This window comes from Homalodisca vitripennis, chromosome 3 (genome assembly GCF_021130785.1).
Source record: "Homalodisca vitripennis isolate AUS2020 chromosome 3, UT_GWSS_2.1, whole genome shotgun sequence".
Classification (NCBI taxonomy): domain Eukaryota; kingdom Metazoa; phylum Arthropoda; class Insecta; order Hemiptera; family Cicadellidae; genus Homalodisca; species Homalodisca vitripennis.
In genome coordinates, this window is record NC_060209.1 from 38,856,972 (window position 1) to 38,876,321 (window position 19,350).

Sequence of the window (19,350 nt, forward strand, 5' to 3'; positions counted from 1 at the left end):
GGTAGGCTACCTCTTATTCGTTGTTTACATTAATATCTCTCGATGTCAAAATACATCAAATACAAAATACAAGTTTTAAAAGAGGTTAAAACTTGTGTAATTTTTTTTACTTGCGAGCTATTTAGCGATAAAACCGTTGGTCATAGGTCAAATATAATCGTTGAGGGGTTCTAGCTAATTGTCTGGTCTACAAAATAGGCTTATTAGTTTTTCACCGCATCTCTATATTTGCTCCGTCTTCATTGGCTTGACCGTAAAACTCGTTTCAATTAAAATATTTAGTGATTTTAACGCGAGAAATTTGTTTCTGAGCTCGATAGTGAGCAAACATTTCAATGTAAAACCTTCATTTATCTCTCGAGGTGGAGTAATAGAAGACAGCCCTAAAATAGCTAGTTATATTCTTCATCAACCACACTAGCTTTTGTAAGCTTCCTGGTTGCTACATTTTGCTAACTTAAATCTTTCTCTGTAAAATATAAATGCACATAGGCTACTACTCCATGGTTTCACATTCGCTTCCATTTAGACTTTGGCCTATAGTAATGTCCTTTGCTGCTGAGTATTTGAACAAAATGCACTTGTTTCACCGGGACTTGAACCTTGATCTCCTATTTGCAATTGCTGGGCGATTTACTGTGGATAAACCGGTCGCAAATAAATCTGCGCAGAAGCAAATATCTGAGCAACCGCGCGCAGGAGAAGCCTCATCCGGCGGAAAGAGTGTAGCGCGCAGGGGTGGAGAGTGGAACGAGCTTCTCCTTGCCTTTGTTAATCATCTTTGTGTGGATCGTGTCTCGCTCGCGCCGTTTTTTTACGCTGCAGCTACTTACATTTTCCATAACTATATTCTATTTTTGTGTGTAGGCCTCTACAAGTGCCGCAGTCCAATATTAATTGAAGACTCATGTAGCCGTAGAGGTATTCAGGACGCTTATGTTTGGGTGTGAGGTTAGTCGTGCAGTGACAGTGGCCTTGTCAGGGTATAGAGAGAGTGGGCGAGCACCGAGCAGTAGTGGGGAGACTGGGGGGGGAGACCGCGGCATTACAACGGTGGAAGGGTATTTACCCCCACCATGTGTGAACTCAAATCGCCCAGTGTCTTTTTGTAAGTGGTTTATGTGTACTAAACCACAGACTCTTCACTTGTGTAAATGCACTTTTTTGTATTTGGCTGTTTCTGTCACACTGGTTTAAGTAACTAAACTGATTTGTGATCAGGACATCAAATATCTGCTAGACAACTCTTACAATATGGTTGATTAGGCAACAAAATACTTCTGTCACTGAGACTCTGAGGATCTATTGTGATGACCTTGATATCTAGACAACCCAAGTCACCTTAAAACTTCCCTAGGAGCTAAATGTCCCACCTCAGCAAGTTTTAGAAAAGCTCTGTAAAGGTGTTTATACCTGGTAACTGTTTCGCAATCATTTCACAGATGATGTGTGTCCCACAAATCTTCTTGCAGAAGAGCCAACCCACCCTCCAGATAACCCTACATCTCCTCTAGCAGAGGAGCCACAACGACTATAGAGCCACAATACACTTTTTTAACATATTTAAATTAATTAATATGGACACAAGGATAAATAAAAAAAATCATAAGATGATAGTTAAGACTCTATTTTTAATCTGAGCACACCACAGTTGTAAGTTACATTGACAGTGACGGTTTCACCAGATACTACATGTAAAGGTGGGTCAACAACAAAAACAACTTGGTTGATGTGACTCTCATCTGCTAAAGTGGAGAGATGACAAGAGTCAGCAAACATCTGGTAGTTGTACCACACAGGTATAGCTGTGACAAGGCCGTCTTTCACCACAGTCACCTCTACCTTCTCTGAGCGGCTGGAGTCTGCTGCCATCTCAGAGCTGAGTATTCGCAGGCAGTCTACCTCTTCTGAGATAGGAGTGTAATTGACATTTTTCAAGTCAATATCTATTTGTTGAGATACCTGAAAATAATAATATTTAAATCATTATACATTCCGGTACAGCTGATTATAATATGTTATAAATAGCAACTGGCAGGAGTCACGTAATAAAATCTTCAATAAATCATATTTCTGATTGTAATATGTAGATTATCAAGAAAGTGTTCAATATTTTGAGATTACTGAAAAACTAGCTAACTAATCACAAGCAAACTTTAGTCTCCTTCAAAATACTCTCAATTGGACACAATCCAATTGTAGAAATGAACCTCGTACTTAAAAAACAAGTTGCAAAATCTGCCTTCAGGAATATCATTAGCTCAACAGTCACATTCAGTTAAATCTTCAACTATTTGAAATCTGGTTCCTTTGATAGAGGATTACATTTGGAGAATAGCCAGAAATGGGGATCAGTAAGGTCATGGTTTTGTACAAGTTTGCGTGACTTCAAAACTGTGTGATATTGGAAAATGGATCAGATAACAATAGCTGCTTATCAGCTTATAACTGTTATAACTGTATGTCTCAGTCATCGATGTGTAATCATGTACATGTATGTGCATGATATACATCGAAAGCCATCTAAGTTAGAATATATTAATACATTATGCATCTATTGTAGAAAAAAGGTTTTTAATGAGTTTTGGTCACTGAGACTCTAAGGATCTATTGTGATGACCTCATCACAATAGATGAGTTTTGGTTGTCTCATTAATTACCTTTAATGAGACAACCATGAATGTGAACAAATTAATTGCAGCATGGGTCATGTTGTACATACTTTAATACTTTCAATACTAGTAATTGTTACAGCTATTTGCCAAGAACCTCAGTTCCTATCACTGAATGCCTTTACAAAATTCCTCCTGTCAATGGCCAAAATCACATCATTTGGCTAAATGTACTCACCACCAACTATTTGTCTTAGTAGTCTTAATAAACTTGAAGATTATGATTTTCTCAGGTAAAAATATAAGCAGACAAATCATTTAATCATGTATAAGTTATTCCCCACATTTTTAACCAACCTATACAACCGCTGTATATTCCCAATAAATTTGTTTCTGTGACCAGAATAGGTATTTACAATATCTGATCCAGGCACAGATATCACACTAACAGCTTTGCTACTCCAGACTATACTGAAGAAATGTTTCAAAAAAGAATAAACAAACAGATAAATAGTAATTCATAAATCTTTGGATCAATACAACATATACTTTATAAAACTTAAGTGAATGCCACTTACTTATAAACTATTTTAATTGAAAGTAAGATTTTAGATATATAGGTAAACTTATATTACACTAAAACTTGTAACTGTCTTTAATACTAAGATTATAAAAATAGATACATCCTTGTAATATATAGTTTGATAAAGGTGCTTAGCCAATATTTAATTTACAGTCTGTATGTATTGGTGGGTAATTTTAGCAAACAACTATAATAACTCATTAAAACTAATTGTAATCTCACCTGGTAAACATTAATGAACTCGGCAATCCTGTACCTTTGTGTCAACTCCTCATTCATGACCCTCGAGGTCTGAACAGTCCACTCACAGTCCACCAACTGACATCTAACTGTGAACTGTACAGGGCTGAGAACACCTCCAGGTCTCAACATCTTGCTGGAACAATCCACATTGCAAAGTAATATACTTGTTAATTATACAATATGTACCTATTTAAGTCAAGTGCATTGCAATAGTCTTCCCGGCTCATATGAGTGAAGTAAGTATATTTTGTGGCAACTGTCATTATTCATTTATTCTCATAGGATTTAAATGTAGTCATTATCTCAAAAACTGTTTAAGATACAACACAATTTTTTATAACAAAACGTTTAGAAAATTATAAGCTTGCTTGAATACAGTACTTTTTTCAAGTTTTACAGTGTACCAAGCTGGCCAAAAAACTTGTTGATATATTTATATGATCAATTTTGGTACCAAGTTTGAACTTGTTACAGCGTTACTTCCATCAGTTATTGGTATTAAAAAATTCTTATGGGATTGACATGTAATCGATATCTTTAAAACAGTTTCGGGTATAAAAAAAGTTTTCATTACAAAATGTTATGAACATTCCAGGACACTTTTTGTTTTTCTCTAGGCTTTATAAATAATGATGTTGTGAATTATTTAAAATTTGAATGGTCACGTCACTGAAATAAAATAAAATGGCGTACCAAGCAGCTATCCAATAAATTTAGCTGAGGTATTTAGAGATAGATTTTTGTACCAAGTTTCAACTTGTTTCAGGGACAGCTATTGTTTCCACAAGCTGTTTTATATAGCATATCTATATAAACACTTGTACAGGAAGTGATTTTGGGTTCTAAGTAATTGAGATTGCTTCTCAAATTTTGCCCTAAGGACTTACTTCTTTTTCTTCCAGCTCAGAATTTTAAAATATTTTCTTTTTCACTAGAACAAGAAGCTGAGGAAATCTCTCGCTGTACTTAAATCTTTAAAGTCTTTACAATCATTTTCTGGAGCGACAAGCTATGAAAGATGAAGATGCAAATACGGATAGGGGCTGCCTTCTGGGAGCTTTAGGTGCAGAAAGGATTTTCTTTGTTTCAGCGTTTACTCATAAAAGGATAAGGGAAAATAAAAGTGTGCCAAGCGGTTCCAGTTAAGGATCAATTGCAGAGGGTTTGCAAAAGCTGTAGAGCGGTTCCAGCTTTCAGTTCTATTATAACAGAACAGCACATTCATTTCGTTATAACTCATGCCATTTTGCACATCGAATTTATTTCATTACTAAAGTTAAAGGATGTACCAATTAATAAATAATTAATGATTGAAATTCTAATAATTTTTACAACAATGAGAAATTAAAATATTTTTACTACATTTATTTATATTTAGTTTATTTTAGGTCCAATATTACACACTAAAAATAACAATAATATATAGATCGATTAGGATCCAAATTAATTATTGATAAGGATATTCATAACAGTAAGATTAAAGTTATGGATAAACAAAAATTATAAACCTGCTGTTAAGATTAAAAATGGTTTCAATATTTCAACACTTGCGGTGACTGATATGTTATCCCGGTCACCGGGTCTGTCATTGGATTCTCCAGATGTAAATGACATTCGTTGTATCTACACTGTAAAATATTATTTTCAACAATGATGAAATTTGTGACAGATTAATATATGAAAATCTGCATATCGTCTTTGACTCATGACATATATTGTAGTGAAAAACTATCAATCCTTTCGACTCGAATTTACTGGACCCTAATGCTCCCTTGTACTTGCATTTATTTTTGAGTGAAAATGCATTCCTTTAAATAAAATACTATTACGAGCTTATTTTGACTACTACATAAGTTTTCTTTATAGATTCTGCTATTAGGCATTATATTGAGAACATATCAATACATACAAACATTTTAAAATTGGTTTAAACTTTTGAGTGGAGATGAAAATCAGCCAGAGTGGGAACATCCCTGTGGAAAAGATTATAATCTTTTATTACGAACTTAAGCTGAGGATAATTCATTAATTTAACGATGACATTGATTATTACTAAAGCAGTGGGGAAAAGACAAAAACTATGGTTATAATCTGTTTGAAACTAGACAAAATGTTGTTTCAATCTACAAACTTGAAATTCAGCATCCAAACTACAGCAAAAAAAATAGGAAACACTTCAATCTTAATCCTAAAAAGCTAAATTGCATCAACTCAAACATCAAGTAGCATTAACTCTTACAAAAATGGAGTAAGCTACTCATAGATTTTTGTGTTTACAAAAATCAGAAAAAATGCTCAGATTTTGTGATTAAATAATTTATAGTAAAATTAACTTTATAATTTTAAAATAATAATAAATAGAAACTCATTACTGTTATCAGCTATGTGTGATGTATACAATAACGATTAAAAATTTAAACTAATACTTTATATGGTATATACTTTGTTCATGTTATTTGAATGCTATCTAATTGAAACTTCAAAGAGATTGAAAACTTTGTAATCACCCCTAAATGAATTGCCAATAAAAGTCAATAGTATCTTTAGTGCATGGTTTGGTTAAATATACTGGTTGATGTAAAATTTCCTATACAAAACGAGATTATAAATTAAACCAATTTTCAAAGTCAAAGATTAAGAAATGTATGAGCGAAGCAAACAATGTGTCATGTAAGGCCAGTTATTTGTTAACAGTAAAACTGACTTAAAATCTCATTTTATTAATCCTTTTCCATAATTATCACATAATTTGAATAATAATGGGTTTTATTAAAGTAGACTGATTTTGACATGTTATTGTATTTGTAGGTAGACATTGTATTTATAGGTATCTATATGTAGACAACATCAAAGAAAGTGGACTTAACTAAAGAAGAAAACATGATCACAATCTATATTTTTTCAGTGTATTGAATTGTATAATTTCAACATATTTGACACAACTCTTTGTACTTGAACTTCAGAAATAAAGCATTATTCTATCTTATTCTATATCCTTTAATCTATTAACGTATAATAATATACAATTAAATAAAGTGCAATTAATTAACACTAATTGTAGTTTAAATAACTCTTCTGGGCAAAATAAGAAAATAAAATAGTTCATTAACACTATTATACAACCTCTTCTAGAATTGGATCAGTGTACAATATTAATAACTAGGTTCTAATTAATTTTAATGGGGATTCTTCAATATAAATACTTACGTCAGTTTTGGGATTTGACAAATATTACTTTCTTTTAGTTCTCCATTAAGTTCAAAAATATTGTTAACTATAATATCAAATAGTTCACAGTCATCTGATAAAAGATCATCAAGATCACTTTTCTTAACACACTTCACTTTCTCTGGCTGTAGGTTATTATCTTTCACAAATTCTTTTAAAGCTCCTATTTCTTGATCTGAGTTTAAAACACATAATAAATTTGCTCCTTTTAACTGAAGACATTTGAGACCAAAGAGAGGAAAAGGAGACAGATCAAGAACACTGTTGATGATGTCAAAGTTCTCGGGCAATTCAAAAAAATTGTCTTGCAATTGTTTATTGTTGAGAAAACAAACCATTTCTGGACTAACAGCAAAATCAGAAATAATACTTGCACTGCTGAGACTCGACTGTAGATTTGATAAATTCTCATCACTACTTTTAAAATTCTTAGTAGCCTCTGAAATGATATCAAATACTAACTTACCCCCAACACAATTTGCACTCAATTTAATTGATTCTTGAGGTTTTTTAAACCTAAATATCGCTTGATCCCAACAACACTGTGTCTCAATCGAGTGAGGAGAAGAAGAAATCGTGATGTCCTCATCCAGCATCAGATCAAACCAAACCGCCACTGCATCCGATTTCCCATCGTACTCAAAGGAAACGCACTTACCATCATTCTTCCCTTCAAAATAATCTTTAAGCTGAGAAGGGTTGTTAAAATCAAATGTGAAAACCTCTACAGGATCACAGAGGAACTTGCAATCCTTAACAATCCTCAAGTTTTCTGTATCGTAAGGTTCACTGAAATCACTGAACAACCACATGTTCCTGAAATTCCAAGTACTGCGATCAGCATTGGTGAGGTAGTTGCGGCGAGCTACACTTGGACACCGGATAGGAGAGGCCCACAGACGGGCTCCAAAGGGCACAACCACACCATACTGGCCGATCGGAGCTCCTGTCTCCAGAAAACTTAGCAGCTGAGGACAGGGTGGCAATAACAGGTGATCCCAAGCATGTAAAAGGGTCTGTAGTAGGTGTTCTCCCAACAGTCCAGCATCCATGGTCTCCGTCACCACCAGAGATTTTCTGTAACACAATCAAACATTATCTTTAGAGTGTGACAAAATCAATATTAATGACATAGGAAACATACAGGTTGTTACTCATACCACACTAGCAGTACTCGGCACGACTAGGCAAAGCTTATAGTTCTTACTAATCAGCCTGAACAATTTATTATTATAATATGGCTAAAATTCAAATTCAATCACCAAGCTCATATCCGGAATAACATTTTCTATACCAATACATTCATGCTAGAAAAAAGTAGAGGAACTTTATCATTCCAATTATACCCACTTTGTGATTAGTATTCAATTTATTTTAAATCAATATGAATTCTGTCTGTACAATTTAGAAGGATTGGAAATCAATCAATCAAAGCTAGGATATACAAATCAAGAATGCAGGACCATTTTTCTAGGTAAAACAACATTTTTTATATGATTTGCTCATTATCATAGTATTAAAGACACATATATAACAATAAATACTTCAGGGTAAATAAATAACATTTTAAATTGGTAATAATTTAAATTTAACAATAATAAAATTGTTAAATTACAAACTAATTCCATTACTTTTTAAGCTTATTAAATGGTCATATATTGTTTCATAAATAGAAAAAAATACATATACTAATTTAATGACTATATTGGGCAGTCATTGTTATAGAAAGTCCCATTCACAAATAAAAGGTGATTTTTTTATTGGTGCGGTTTTTAAAACTAAATAAAAAAATGAAAAACAACCTGCATTGACATAAAAATGCATTTATTTGAACTACAGTGTCATGACATTAACGTTTAAAAATGATTTCTGGCATATGGGCTCCATTTCGTTCGCGTAGAAAGCCCAATCGAGAAGTCCAATTTTCGAATACTCTTTCCAGCAGCTGTGGTTGAATTCCGCCAATAACTCGACGAATGTTAGCTTCCAAGCCATTTAAAGTTTGTGGCTTGTCAGCGTATACTTGAGACTTAACATATCCCCACAGAAAGTAGTCTGTTGGCGTGATATCACACGACCGTGGGGCCAGTTGACACTACCTCTAAATGAGATGATACGTTCACCAAATGTTTCTGCCAAGAGGCCAATTGTGTCGTTTGCCGTGTGGCACGTCGCGCCGTCTTGTTGGAACCAGACATTTTCTAAATCCACTTCAAGTTCGTTTAGCTGAGGAAAGAAAAAGTCCCGTAACATTGCCCGATAGCGTTGAACATTTACCGTAACAGTCTGGTCAGCATTGTCTTTAAAAAAATAAGGGCCAATAACACCACCTGCCCAAATGGCGCACCAAACGGTAAGTTTTTGTGGATGAAGGGGCATACCAACAAATTCTTTTGGGTTTTCATCACTCCAAATCCGACAATTCTGTTTGTTGACAAAGCCGCATAACCAGAAATGAGCCTCATTACTGAAAAAAATCTTGCCTGCGAAAGCTGGGTCACGTGTTATCTTATGTTGAGCCCATTCAACAAAATCAAGACGCTTGCGATAGTCTAATCGTTTCAGTTCTTGCACCAACTGAATCTTGTATGGATATAGGCGTAGATCCTTCCGTAAAATATTCCATAGAGTTGAGTAGCAGATCGCTAATTGCTGCGCACGATGACGAATCGACACACTTGGATCCTCTTCAACACTATGAGCAACAGCATCAACAGCCTCTTCGGTCCTTACTGTGCGGCGTCTCTGCCGATGCTTGTCAACAAGAGTGTGGGTATTATGAAAACGATTAACCAAAGCTCGAATACCTGACTCTGATGGACGATTATGAGGTCCGTAAATCGGACGAAGAGCTCGGTAAGTTGCCCGAACTGAACTGCGGTTTTCAAAATAAATTTGCACTATTCGCAAACGCTCTTCTTTTGTAAGTCTGTTCATGGTTACTATACAATAATACGCACTAGACAATACAAATATCGAAATGATATAAGATAATAAACAAAGATCAGCTGTTTTATTCAAATTTAATTGTTGTGTTTAATAGTGGTGCCAACTTAAAAACCACACCAATAAAAAAATCACCCTTTGTATGACTTTTTAATAAATTTGAGATTTCATATAAATACATCTGTGAATTTGAATAATTATTGGGCCTGAGTAATTTTACCTTTTTTTGTGCAATAGCATAATAAAAATTTGTCAGATAAAAGCCGGAGATTTTTCTCAAGGACTGCTGAAAAATGACAAATCTATTTGAGCGATTTTGTAGCATTTTACTAAAACATCCATAAAATCCAAACGGTTTTAGATACGCTCTTAATTTTTGATAAATTGTTTGATTAAAATCACATAGAACATGCATATACTGCTAATTTATTATGTATAAAAAACATACAAATGATACTTTACCAAATAGGTTTGAACATTTTTCCAGTTCCATATGCAAAATAGGACTTAAAAACAAATTTCCTCAAAACAACTGATACTACTATTTACAACAATTAAAATTGTACACATACATAAAAATTATTTTATTATCCACAAACTGTAAAGATGACACTACTTTTTGTGTAAACCTACATTTTCACAACACAACACAAAATTTAAAGCATAACCAAGGAGAATCAAACTAATGAAATGATCTCACTACTTTATTTACAGGGGTACTTTTCAACATCATAATGTTCTCATAAGCAATGTTTCTGTGAACAATTTAACAAACCTATAAGGTAAGTCTTCAGGAACTTTCAATGTGTTGGATAGTTTATTTATCACTTTGACACTGTCAGCCATCTTGTTGGCATGGAGCACATCTCGGGCGATAGAACACATTGTCGGAGAGTAATCACAAGCATGCACATCTTGTGCTTCACTTGTTACTGCATACAAGCTGAAAGGCACACAAATGTATTATTTCTGCATATTAAAAATATTCAAATTAAACAACTAGAAGTGACAAGATATTTGATTGAATATTGAAATGATTAAAATATATACAAATTTATTTTTCAGATATTATATAACAATATATGATTTAGAGTACCATTTGTATCAAATCAAATCGTTGATTAACCATTTAGCTACTATTGTGTTGAGGTATTGTCAACACAATAAAAAAAAAACAAAACACATATTTAATATAAGATGATGTAAAACAACTTACAAAATATTACCTACTTGCATACAGAATTCCTCGATAGAATAAGGTGCCGTCATTATTAGAAATTGAGTTAATCTTGTCTTGAACTTAGTTATAATTCTTTTATATATAAACGTAAGGCATTAAACATCTTAATTTGAACATATCTATCGCTCTTTAAAACTTTTTAAAATCTGGTGGATGGTAAGTGGTCACAAATGACATGAACAATTGAAACAACAGATTAAACCAATTGTAACAGATTAAACAATTATTAAATATTATAATTTAAAACTGAGATTCAACGTATAATTCTTGAAAATATCTTTATGGTAATCTCTAGTGTGAGTTACTGACCTCAAAAGCCCTGTGCCGGTGCCGATGTCTAATACACTAGTGAAGCCTTGCTGAACTTTCTTCATAATAGCCTCTCTGTAAGCTTCATTGCGATGTGAGTCGTTCAGCATGCGAAAGTGCCACCTCTCAATTAGCACATTACACACGCTCTGCAAGTTGCGATATGCCGGCAGGTAGTTGTCATCGGTTTCAAGTGCTTGGCGGAAATAATGCGCAGCTTCACGCAGGTGTCCTAACCTGCTTCACCACGTCAACTTAAAGTTTTCATATACAACAAAATGTTATTCTCATCAAAATGTCTACTCCTATTAGTAACCGATCTAGATCAAAGAATAACAGATGAAGCTGAGACTGTAGAGACTGAGAGTGTCAAGTCTCCAGGAAACCTTTGGCCGAGATTTACTCTCCAGTTCTCAACGTGAGAGGTAAAAGATAGAGTTGAAGGAGCACTAAATGAGTAAATATCCTTTAATTTTAAATGTTCACTGATGTAGTCTACCTTAAATAGTGTAAGAAGTTGGTAAGGTAAGTTTGTGTCGCTTGAAGAGGACCAATAAACTACTGGATAACCCAATAGAAATCCAAACAAACTTGGTAAACACCAACCGAACTGTTCTTCTATTATTAACATGTCTTTAAAGTCGTGCTCACATATCACTTTCATTAGCACCTCTATCATTTTGTATATTTCATTAAGTTTAGCATTTTCTATCAACTCAGCAGAGTTTAATTCAGGACTACAATCAATAAATTTGTATACTTCGGATACTTTGTAATGCAATCTTTTAATTTCAGACAGATTACTAATGAACATATCATCACCCAGCATTAGCATCACAACATTTTCAGATAATAACTCTTTTTGTTTTAACACAGAAATTATTATATTAATTTTGGTTTTTTCACTTTTAATAGGGATGTCCCATAAATAGCTCGGTTTTAGTCCAATATTTACTGATATTAAATTCTCACATAAAGTTTTCAAAAATTTCCTAGGCAAAAATTTTTTGGAAATTGAGCCCACAAGATTTTCCAACGTCTGTAGAAGGCACATACTACCTGAACAAGTGAGCGCCTAGATTACAAAGAACTTCTTCATTTTCAGGAAAAATCTCAACTGCTTGTTCGTAGCAGTTAAACAAGTCCTTAAATCTCTGTTGAGATTCAAGTTGGCTGCCCCAGGAACCTGAACAACAAATTAATTCTAAATTAACCCAGACATATAAATATATCAGATTAAAAAAGAAAACTTAGCTAAAGTAAATCAGATTTATTAGAACCAATATTTCAAGTGCAATTATCGTACTTATATTAGGGATGTATAGATGATAGCATGCTCGCATTCACCTGCCAGCCAGCCAAGTGGTTGTTGTGCCCTGTAGTCATTAACAAAATTTGGCACCTAGAGTTATGAAAGTGGAAAGCAACAAAATAATTAAACAATTTATCTTGAGTAGGTATTTAACTAAATAGGCATATTTGTTACAATTCTCTAAAACTTGTCATGTATAATTTTGTGTATTTCCTTTATTAAACAGTGCTTACAAATGTAAAATACAACCAATTTGAAAGTTTTGAATAAATACTATATACGTAATTAAATATATAATTAAATATGTACCCGAAGATGGAAACAAAATTTACTTAGAAAATTTAGAACAGGCACATCAGTTAATATTAAAATCAAAAGTACCCTTTGGTCTGAATAAAAGATGAAATGATCAATTGTTTTTGTTATTATTATTTTTTCTAAATTCTTTCTCTGTTCATGATATTTCTCTTTGGTGTTAATCACATCTTCAAAAATTCTTGTTTATTTATTTATGCAAATTTTTATTTATTTACTTATGTAAATTTTGTTTGCTGTGTTATTTTTGTATTATACCTTTTATTATACCTTTTTGAAAATGGCAAAGCCGAAATATTAAAGGAAATTTATACCAAGAAGTCCAATAATTGTTATATATATACATAAATACATACACTTACCCTACACAACAGTTTTCAAAATCACATGTCTTCTTAATGACACTAAATATGATGTAATATGAAAGGGCCCTATGTCATTTTTTCAAACTGAAATATTTCCAATTCTATAAGTTTGATTTTGCCTTGCTCTCCAGATGAAGAAAATATGTGTACATATATATACCGATATAGATATATGACTCATATGTATAAGCTAGATAGGGACATCATAGACTTCTTTATGAGTAATCTGTAACTTAAATAAACAAATATATGTGTTCAATTGACAGGCTTAACTCTTATCACCTAATGGTTTATAGACAGATAAAAAAAATCTAGCGAAGAAGTCACAGAGGTTTTGTAATCTCTTAGGCATAAATATGAGGGAATAAAGTTATCTCTTTGAAGGTTCTTAAAAAAGGCTCCAGATCACTTTTGGATTTTGAGGAAGTGCATTCTGTAAGTGTCCAATGTACTGAGAGTAGCAGATTCTTGTCAGTGCTTTTCATCGGCTTCTCATCACAGCAAATTCAAAATAACTTTTTCTGTTATAGTGTTTTTTGTAAGCCTTATGAAGACACTTCTTACTTATCACCAGTGATCTCAGGAGAACCATACAGGAAACCCATCATAACCAACACACTTCTTTGACATACGCAAAGATATAATGGAATGCAAATTGCCACTAAACTCTTCAAACACTGAATCGACAACACAATCAAGTCTGCCTTACCAAATCATCATAGATTTTGTCTAGTATACATTTCCTGTACTTTAGAAGTCGTGAATACAAATCCTCGTCCACAGCAACACATTCAGTAGAGAATACCAGATCAAGGAGAACTCCTCTGGAATTAAAAACTTTGTTGTACTGTGTTAGGTTATTAAGAAATATTATGTTAGAAACAGTGCTTGAAGCCAGTGTTGCTTAAAGCCGGTGTCTAACTCACCCGAGGGTCTACCATCTTATCCAAGGGCCTATCACTGTGCCTAATTCAACTATAGTTAATTGACTACCTGAGGGCTGCAGTATAAAAAGCGGCCACCAGGATAATTGAATCAACTATCAATTAGAAATATCTAAACTATTGAATATAAAAACATTTTATCTATAGATACTCATAATTAATAATTGCCAGCTGTTTTTATTTTACAAAATACTGTAGCTATGTTATTTATTATTTAACCCTAGAATGGTAACGCGTAGTCTCTCAGACTAAGCAAGCTACAAAAACCGGTCCAGGTGGCAGGTGCATGACGTGACCGACCACCCACCACCAATACCTTCCCCCTGCCAGCCAAGGTCAATGCTCGATAGGGTTCCATTTTGTTTCATTCACTCAGTTCATTTCAGTGAGCCCATAGTTGTCTGGTAGACTACGCGTTACCGTTTATGTTACTTTTTTGTTCCTGAGTAAATATACCAAAAGTTGTTTTGTGCGAATGTAGTGTTAGTTTTTGTGATAATTTTTACCGTGGATGGTCAAGTAACCATGGCTGATCCACTGAACACTAGTTTTGAAATAAGAAAAATACCATCTGAACTTGAACGAAGTGATTGTGATGAACAAGAAAGTGATCATGATGAAACGTTTTTTGTTGTCTTCTATGGAATGTTATTTAAACAGCATTTTGATCAACTCATTTGTTATTTATGTCCATCAGGCATTGTCAAAAAAAAATTAAACCAATGACAAGAAGGGCATTTGCTAAAGAAATATGTGTTGAACTAACAACTCCGCACATTCAGGGAAAACAAAAACTGCCAAATTTATCAATGAATCTCAAACGCAACATTGAAGATGTCGTTGGCCCATCAACATCTGAGGCTCAAAATGTTATTGAAGAAGCAGGAACAAGGAAGATTTGTGCAGTTTGCCCAGCGAAAAAAAGGAGAATGACTCGATTCCAGTGCACAAAATGTTATAAGCATATTTGCTTGGAGCACCGAGGAATGCTGTGTGTAAAGTGTTCCAATAAAGACTGAAATTAACAAAAATCAGGAAACATGACATCTATGTAAATAATGTCATTTGTAAATAAATTTAATTTTTATTCATTTTTCCCTAAAGTAGTCTGAGAGACTACGCGTTACCATTTATGTGTGGCAAATAGGCGTTACCATTCTAGGGTTAATACCATCTTAAAAGTCTATAAACATAATTCAGTTCGTAAAATAAACATAAAACCAATAAAATGTATTAAATATTGGTTTTATGTTTTTAATGTAGTACATAATTCAGTTCGATATTATTGTTCCAAATTAATTAAAAGTAAAATCATATGTAAGATATTTAAGTAATGGCCAGCTGCAAGTACAATGGCAATGTACATGTGTTATCAGCTCTATCTATCTATTTATTCAAGTTAAGCCCCATTTTACAAAAAATAATAATATACACAACAGCAATACATAAAGAAATCTTATAAAATGTAAGGAAAACACTCAATTTCAACAAGTAACAATTATAATCATACATCAAACACAAGTATACAAAACTAACTTAAACAGTAGAATAAATAGACTACACAATATAAAAAACAACGGTACTTTGGGATTATACCGACCACACCAGTATGAAGAACACAAAAATAGAAATTTATAGAAACAAACATGATAGAACGAAAAAACAACTCTTCAATTACAAAATTACAAACTTACAAGCATTTCCAGGTATTGTGATCGGTATTGTTGTCGCTGTTATCTTATCTTTCTCGAGAATCCTGATTACGGCAGGCCGCGCGGCATCACGTGATTTGCACGGTACATCGTTGCCTTTCCATTACAATTCAATTTATATTTCTGATTAGCCCCTCTAGAATTTGATATTTTACTGATAGGTACTATCTCGAGGGATGTTTTTCTTTCGTCGACATCAGCGCGGGGCAGCACCGAAGGTGCTGCCGAAGCCCGCGCTGATGGCCGGAGGCACTCGCATTTTGGGTGGCGGAATGTGATCAAGAATAAAAACAAGTTTTGAGTGTTTTTTTAATAAAAAGTTTAGTTTGGTAAATGTTTGTTTTTGTTGAATTTTTGTGTTTGGAGAAATGTAGAGGTAAAACACGGAAGTACAACAAAGCGATGCACCAGCTGAACGGGCGGCGAGACTCTGCAATCACGTTATCTACTAGACGCTCGACTTTGACCTCTGTCTGAGGATGGGGAGGGGTTTGCGATAAGACAATTCCTGTTTTATATTGACGAAATATTGTTCTACGCTAATCTAGTAATCAGTAGAAACGAAATGTGAAATAACGATTCATGTCTGGGTGTGGTCGGTATAATCCCAAAGTACCAAAACAACAAAGCCATAACAAAAGAAAACTATAAATACAATGATAATCATAAATCAAACAATGATAAAAAGTTAACAAATAAATTTTTGGCTTCAACATGTTGGACTCGTACCGAAAAACCCATTAGGCCTATGTGAAATTTGTGGGAAAGAAACAACTGTAACTATGAGAGGAGCAAATATGGTCGTCTTCAGTTTTCCTAATTTTTGTTATAATAATTTGTTTAATCACTATAAATATTAAATTCATATTTTAATTTAAAGCATATGATTGTTATTGAGGACTATAGATACTTTTATATCGATTGATAGTCTAGGATTTGAGATGCGAATATTAGGTATAGAGAACTACATTCTTCGATATAAAAAAACCGGGCACGCTTATCGTACTCTACCCGGACCCTTTTATAATGCAGCCTACACAAGAGCCAAAGGCCCTACATGAAGGCTTACCACTCTACCCAAGAGGTATTTGCTCCCTTTAGGATGGAAACTTTTGGTTTTTAGGCCTGTACTCACTATATTCACTTATTATTGCCATCCTAGTCACTTAATTAGCCTTAAGCATTTTCCACATGTAAAATCAACAGAAAATGCTAAATAGGTCTTGTAAACTAGTAACCTACATTTTAACACTTACATAGAGTTGATGAAAAATTTTCTTTCAGCTCATGCTTCCACTCTGGCATTAATTTTAGTGCTACCAAATAATGAGCAAAAGCTCTGCCAAATTTTCCTGCTTCATAATATATTTGTGCTTGTTCCTTGGATTTTAAAGCTACTTCATTTTTAGCTTCAGGTTTCATTATAAGGCTAAAGCATTCTCTTCATTAAATAAAGTTGAGGTTATGATTTTGTAAAGTTTAAAGTCATGTTGTTATTGTCTAGTGAAATAACTTAATCCGGCTCATTTGAATAAAAACTCAAACAAATTCCTAATTATTCATTTCCTATTAAAAAGTTGATTTATATTTATTTCCGCATAAAATATTAAGGTAGGCAAACTACAAATAGTATACTGTAATTTCCTCTCCCCACATTTGTTTTGTTTACGTTTTTTTTTTTTTTTTTTTTTATTCTGTTTATAATAAAGGCTCGGGTATACTCCCATGCAGCCTCGTGGTTCACTGTGTTGTTAAACCTCTGTGGTAATTTAATTGGGAAGAATTAGTTATTTTTATAAGTTTATGGTTTAATGTATTGGACATATATGTTTTGTGTACCTATACTGTTTGTGTTTGTTAATACATAGCGGGATTACTATGGGATTCTATAGATGGATATTCTGGATTTGGGGAGTCTTCCCGCCAGGGGTCCTTCAGGCATTCCTAATCCGAAATATGGACCACGGATATAAAGGCCAAAACCAGGATACATATATGTATTGTGTTTTGTTATTAAATGTATTTGTTTATGGTCCTGAGAAAGTTATTTATTTCTTTATATACTTTTGTGTCTTCTAATTTCATTAAATACGTTAAGTTAATATTAGATATTGATGTTACATTTTTAATTACCTTAAAGCACCGATCTCTTGCATATTCGTAGGCTGGGCATTGTAAAATTACATGGTCTAGTGTTTCTCGTTGAGCTTGAGTGCAGCTTAGACACAATGGTGTGAAATATTTTTTAATATTATATAGTCTAGCGTTTACCTTAGCATGTCCAAACCTTAATCTTATTATATTTACCACTTCTCTTCTGTTGAAGTCTGCAATACTATACCATCGATTATGAATAGTCGTTGTCTGAATTTGCTTATACCATTGCGCTTTTTGTGATAGTTGGTACTCCTGTTCATTTTCTGCTGCAGACTTTCTCCGTTGGTAGGCTTTGAAATCATCTGGTGGAATGTAAATATTTGTTATCTTGTTGCCGTTTATTATTGAGTCTTTGGCTAGGCTATCTACGTATTCATTACAATAAATACCTGAGTGTCCCGGGATCCATTGGAATGTTACATTTTTACCACTTTTAATAACTTCATAGATAATACTTACTGGTATGCCTTCTCCTTTATAGCTGTTATAGACTTTATCGAGTGCTTGTATAGCTGCTTGTGAATCGGTAAATATTACTATATCTTGTTGTTCTATTGAATTAAAGGTTTGTGTTGCTTTTAAAATAGCAAGTAGTTCAGCTGAGTAACTGGAAACCTGATTTTCTAATGAAAACTTACCTATGATGTCCAGCTCTGGGACATAGTAAGCTGCACCTGTCCCCAATGTGGATTTTGATCCATCAGTGTAGAAGTGCAAATGTTGTTCATAGTTGGTATTGATTAGTTCCAAAAAGGTTTGTTTGGTAATTGTGCTATTGCTTACCTTTTTTGAAGTATGTGGATTGTCTATGTTGTGCTTAAATTTAATATTGTTGGTCATCATTAATATTGGATAGTTGAAATCCCAAAAGGTTTTGTAACTTTCCTTTTTTAATATATTTAAATCTAAGGAATGAATTTTTGATATAGATTGTATGTACAGTGGCTGATTTTTTTTCTTCCAGTATGGCATACAGTCTGTCAACATTTTAAGAAACATTAAACTTCTGTATGCTGGATGATTTTCATGAGTTATGATTTTATAAATCAATTTATCACACAGAAACTTTCTTCTGTTGCTTAAGGATTGAATACCGGCTTCTGCTTGTAGAGCAATAATTGGTGTTGTTTTAAAAGCGCCTAATGATATTCTTATGGCTTGGTTTTGGATTGAATCTAGTTTTTTTAATTCTTTTCTACATGCATGTCCATAAAGAAATGCTCCATAATCTAATTTTGCTCTTATTAAGCTTTTATATATAATTAGTGCAAACTCAGGTGTTGCACCGTTAATGCCACAAACTACAGACTTTATTATATCAATGTCTTTTTGGCATTTTACAAACAATTTATTAATATGAATTTTGAAATCTAACTTATTGTCT

The 19,350-nt window shown here is 33.4% G+C and overlaps 1 protein-coding gene across 2 annotated transcripts; it reads right to left on the minus strand.

Moving 5' to 3' along the window:
• Positions 1 to 1,611: 1,611 nt before the first annotated feature.
• LOC124356820 (protein arginine N-methyltransferase 9-like) lies at positions 1,612 to 17,476 on the minus strand. Of its 2 annotated transcripts, XM_046808051.1 has the most exons (7): positions 17,066 to 17,476; positions 12,221 to 12,347; positions 11,162 to 11,398; positions 10,388 to 10,555; positions 6,646 to 7,743; positions 3,418 to 3,571; positions 1,612 to 1,962 (listed from the first exon to the last, which is right to left on the minus strand). In XM_046808051.1, exons 1-7 carry the CDS (start codon positions 17,229 to 17,231, stop codon positions 1,618 to 1,620), a joined length of 2,295 nt encoding a protein of 764 aa, XP_046664007.1. In that variant the 5' UTR covers positions 17,232 to 17,476; the 3' UTR covers positions 1,612 to 1,617. The 2 variants fall into 2 exon arrangements, with proteins under 2 accessions (XP_046664007.1, XP_046664008.1); XM_046808052.1 differs by lacking the exons at positions 10,388 to 10,555; positions 11,162 to 11,398.
• Positions 17,477 to 19,350: the final 1,874 nt, after the last annotated feature.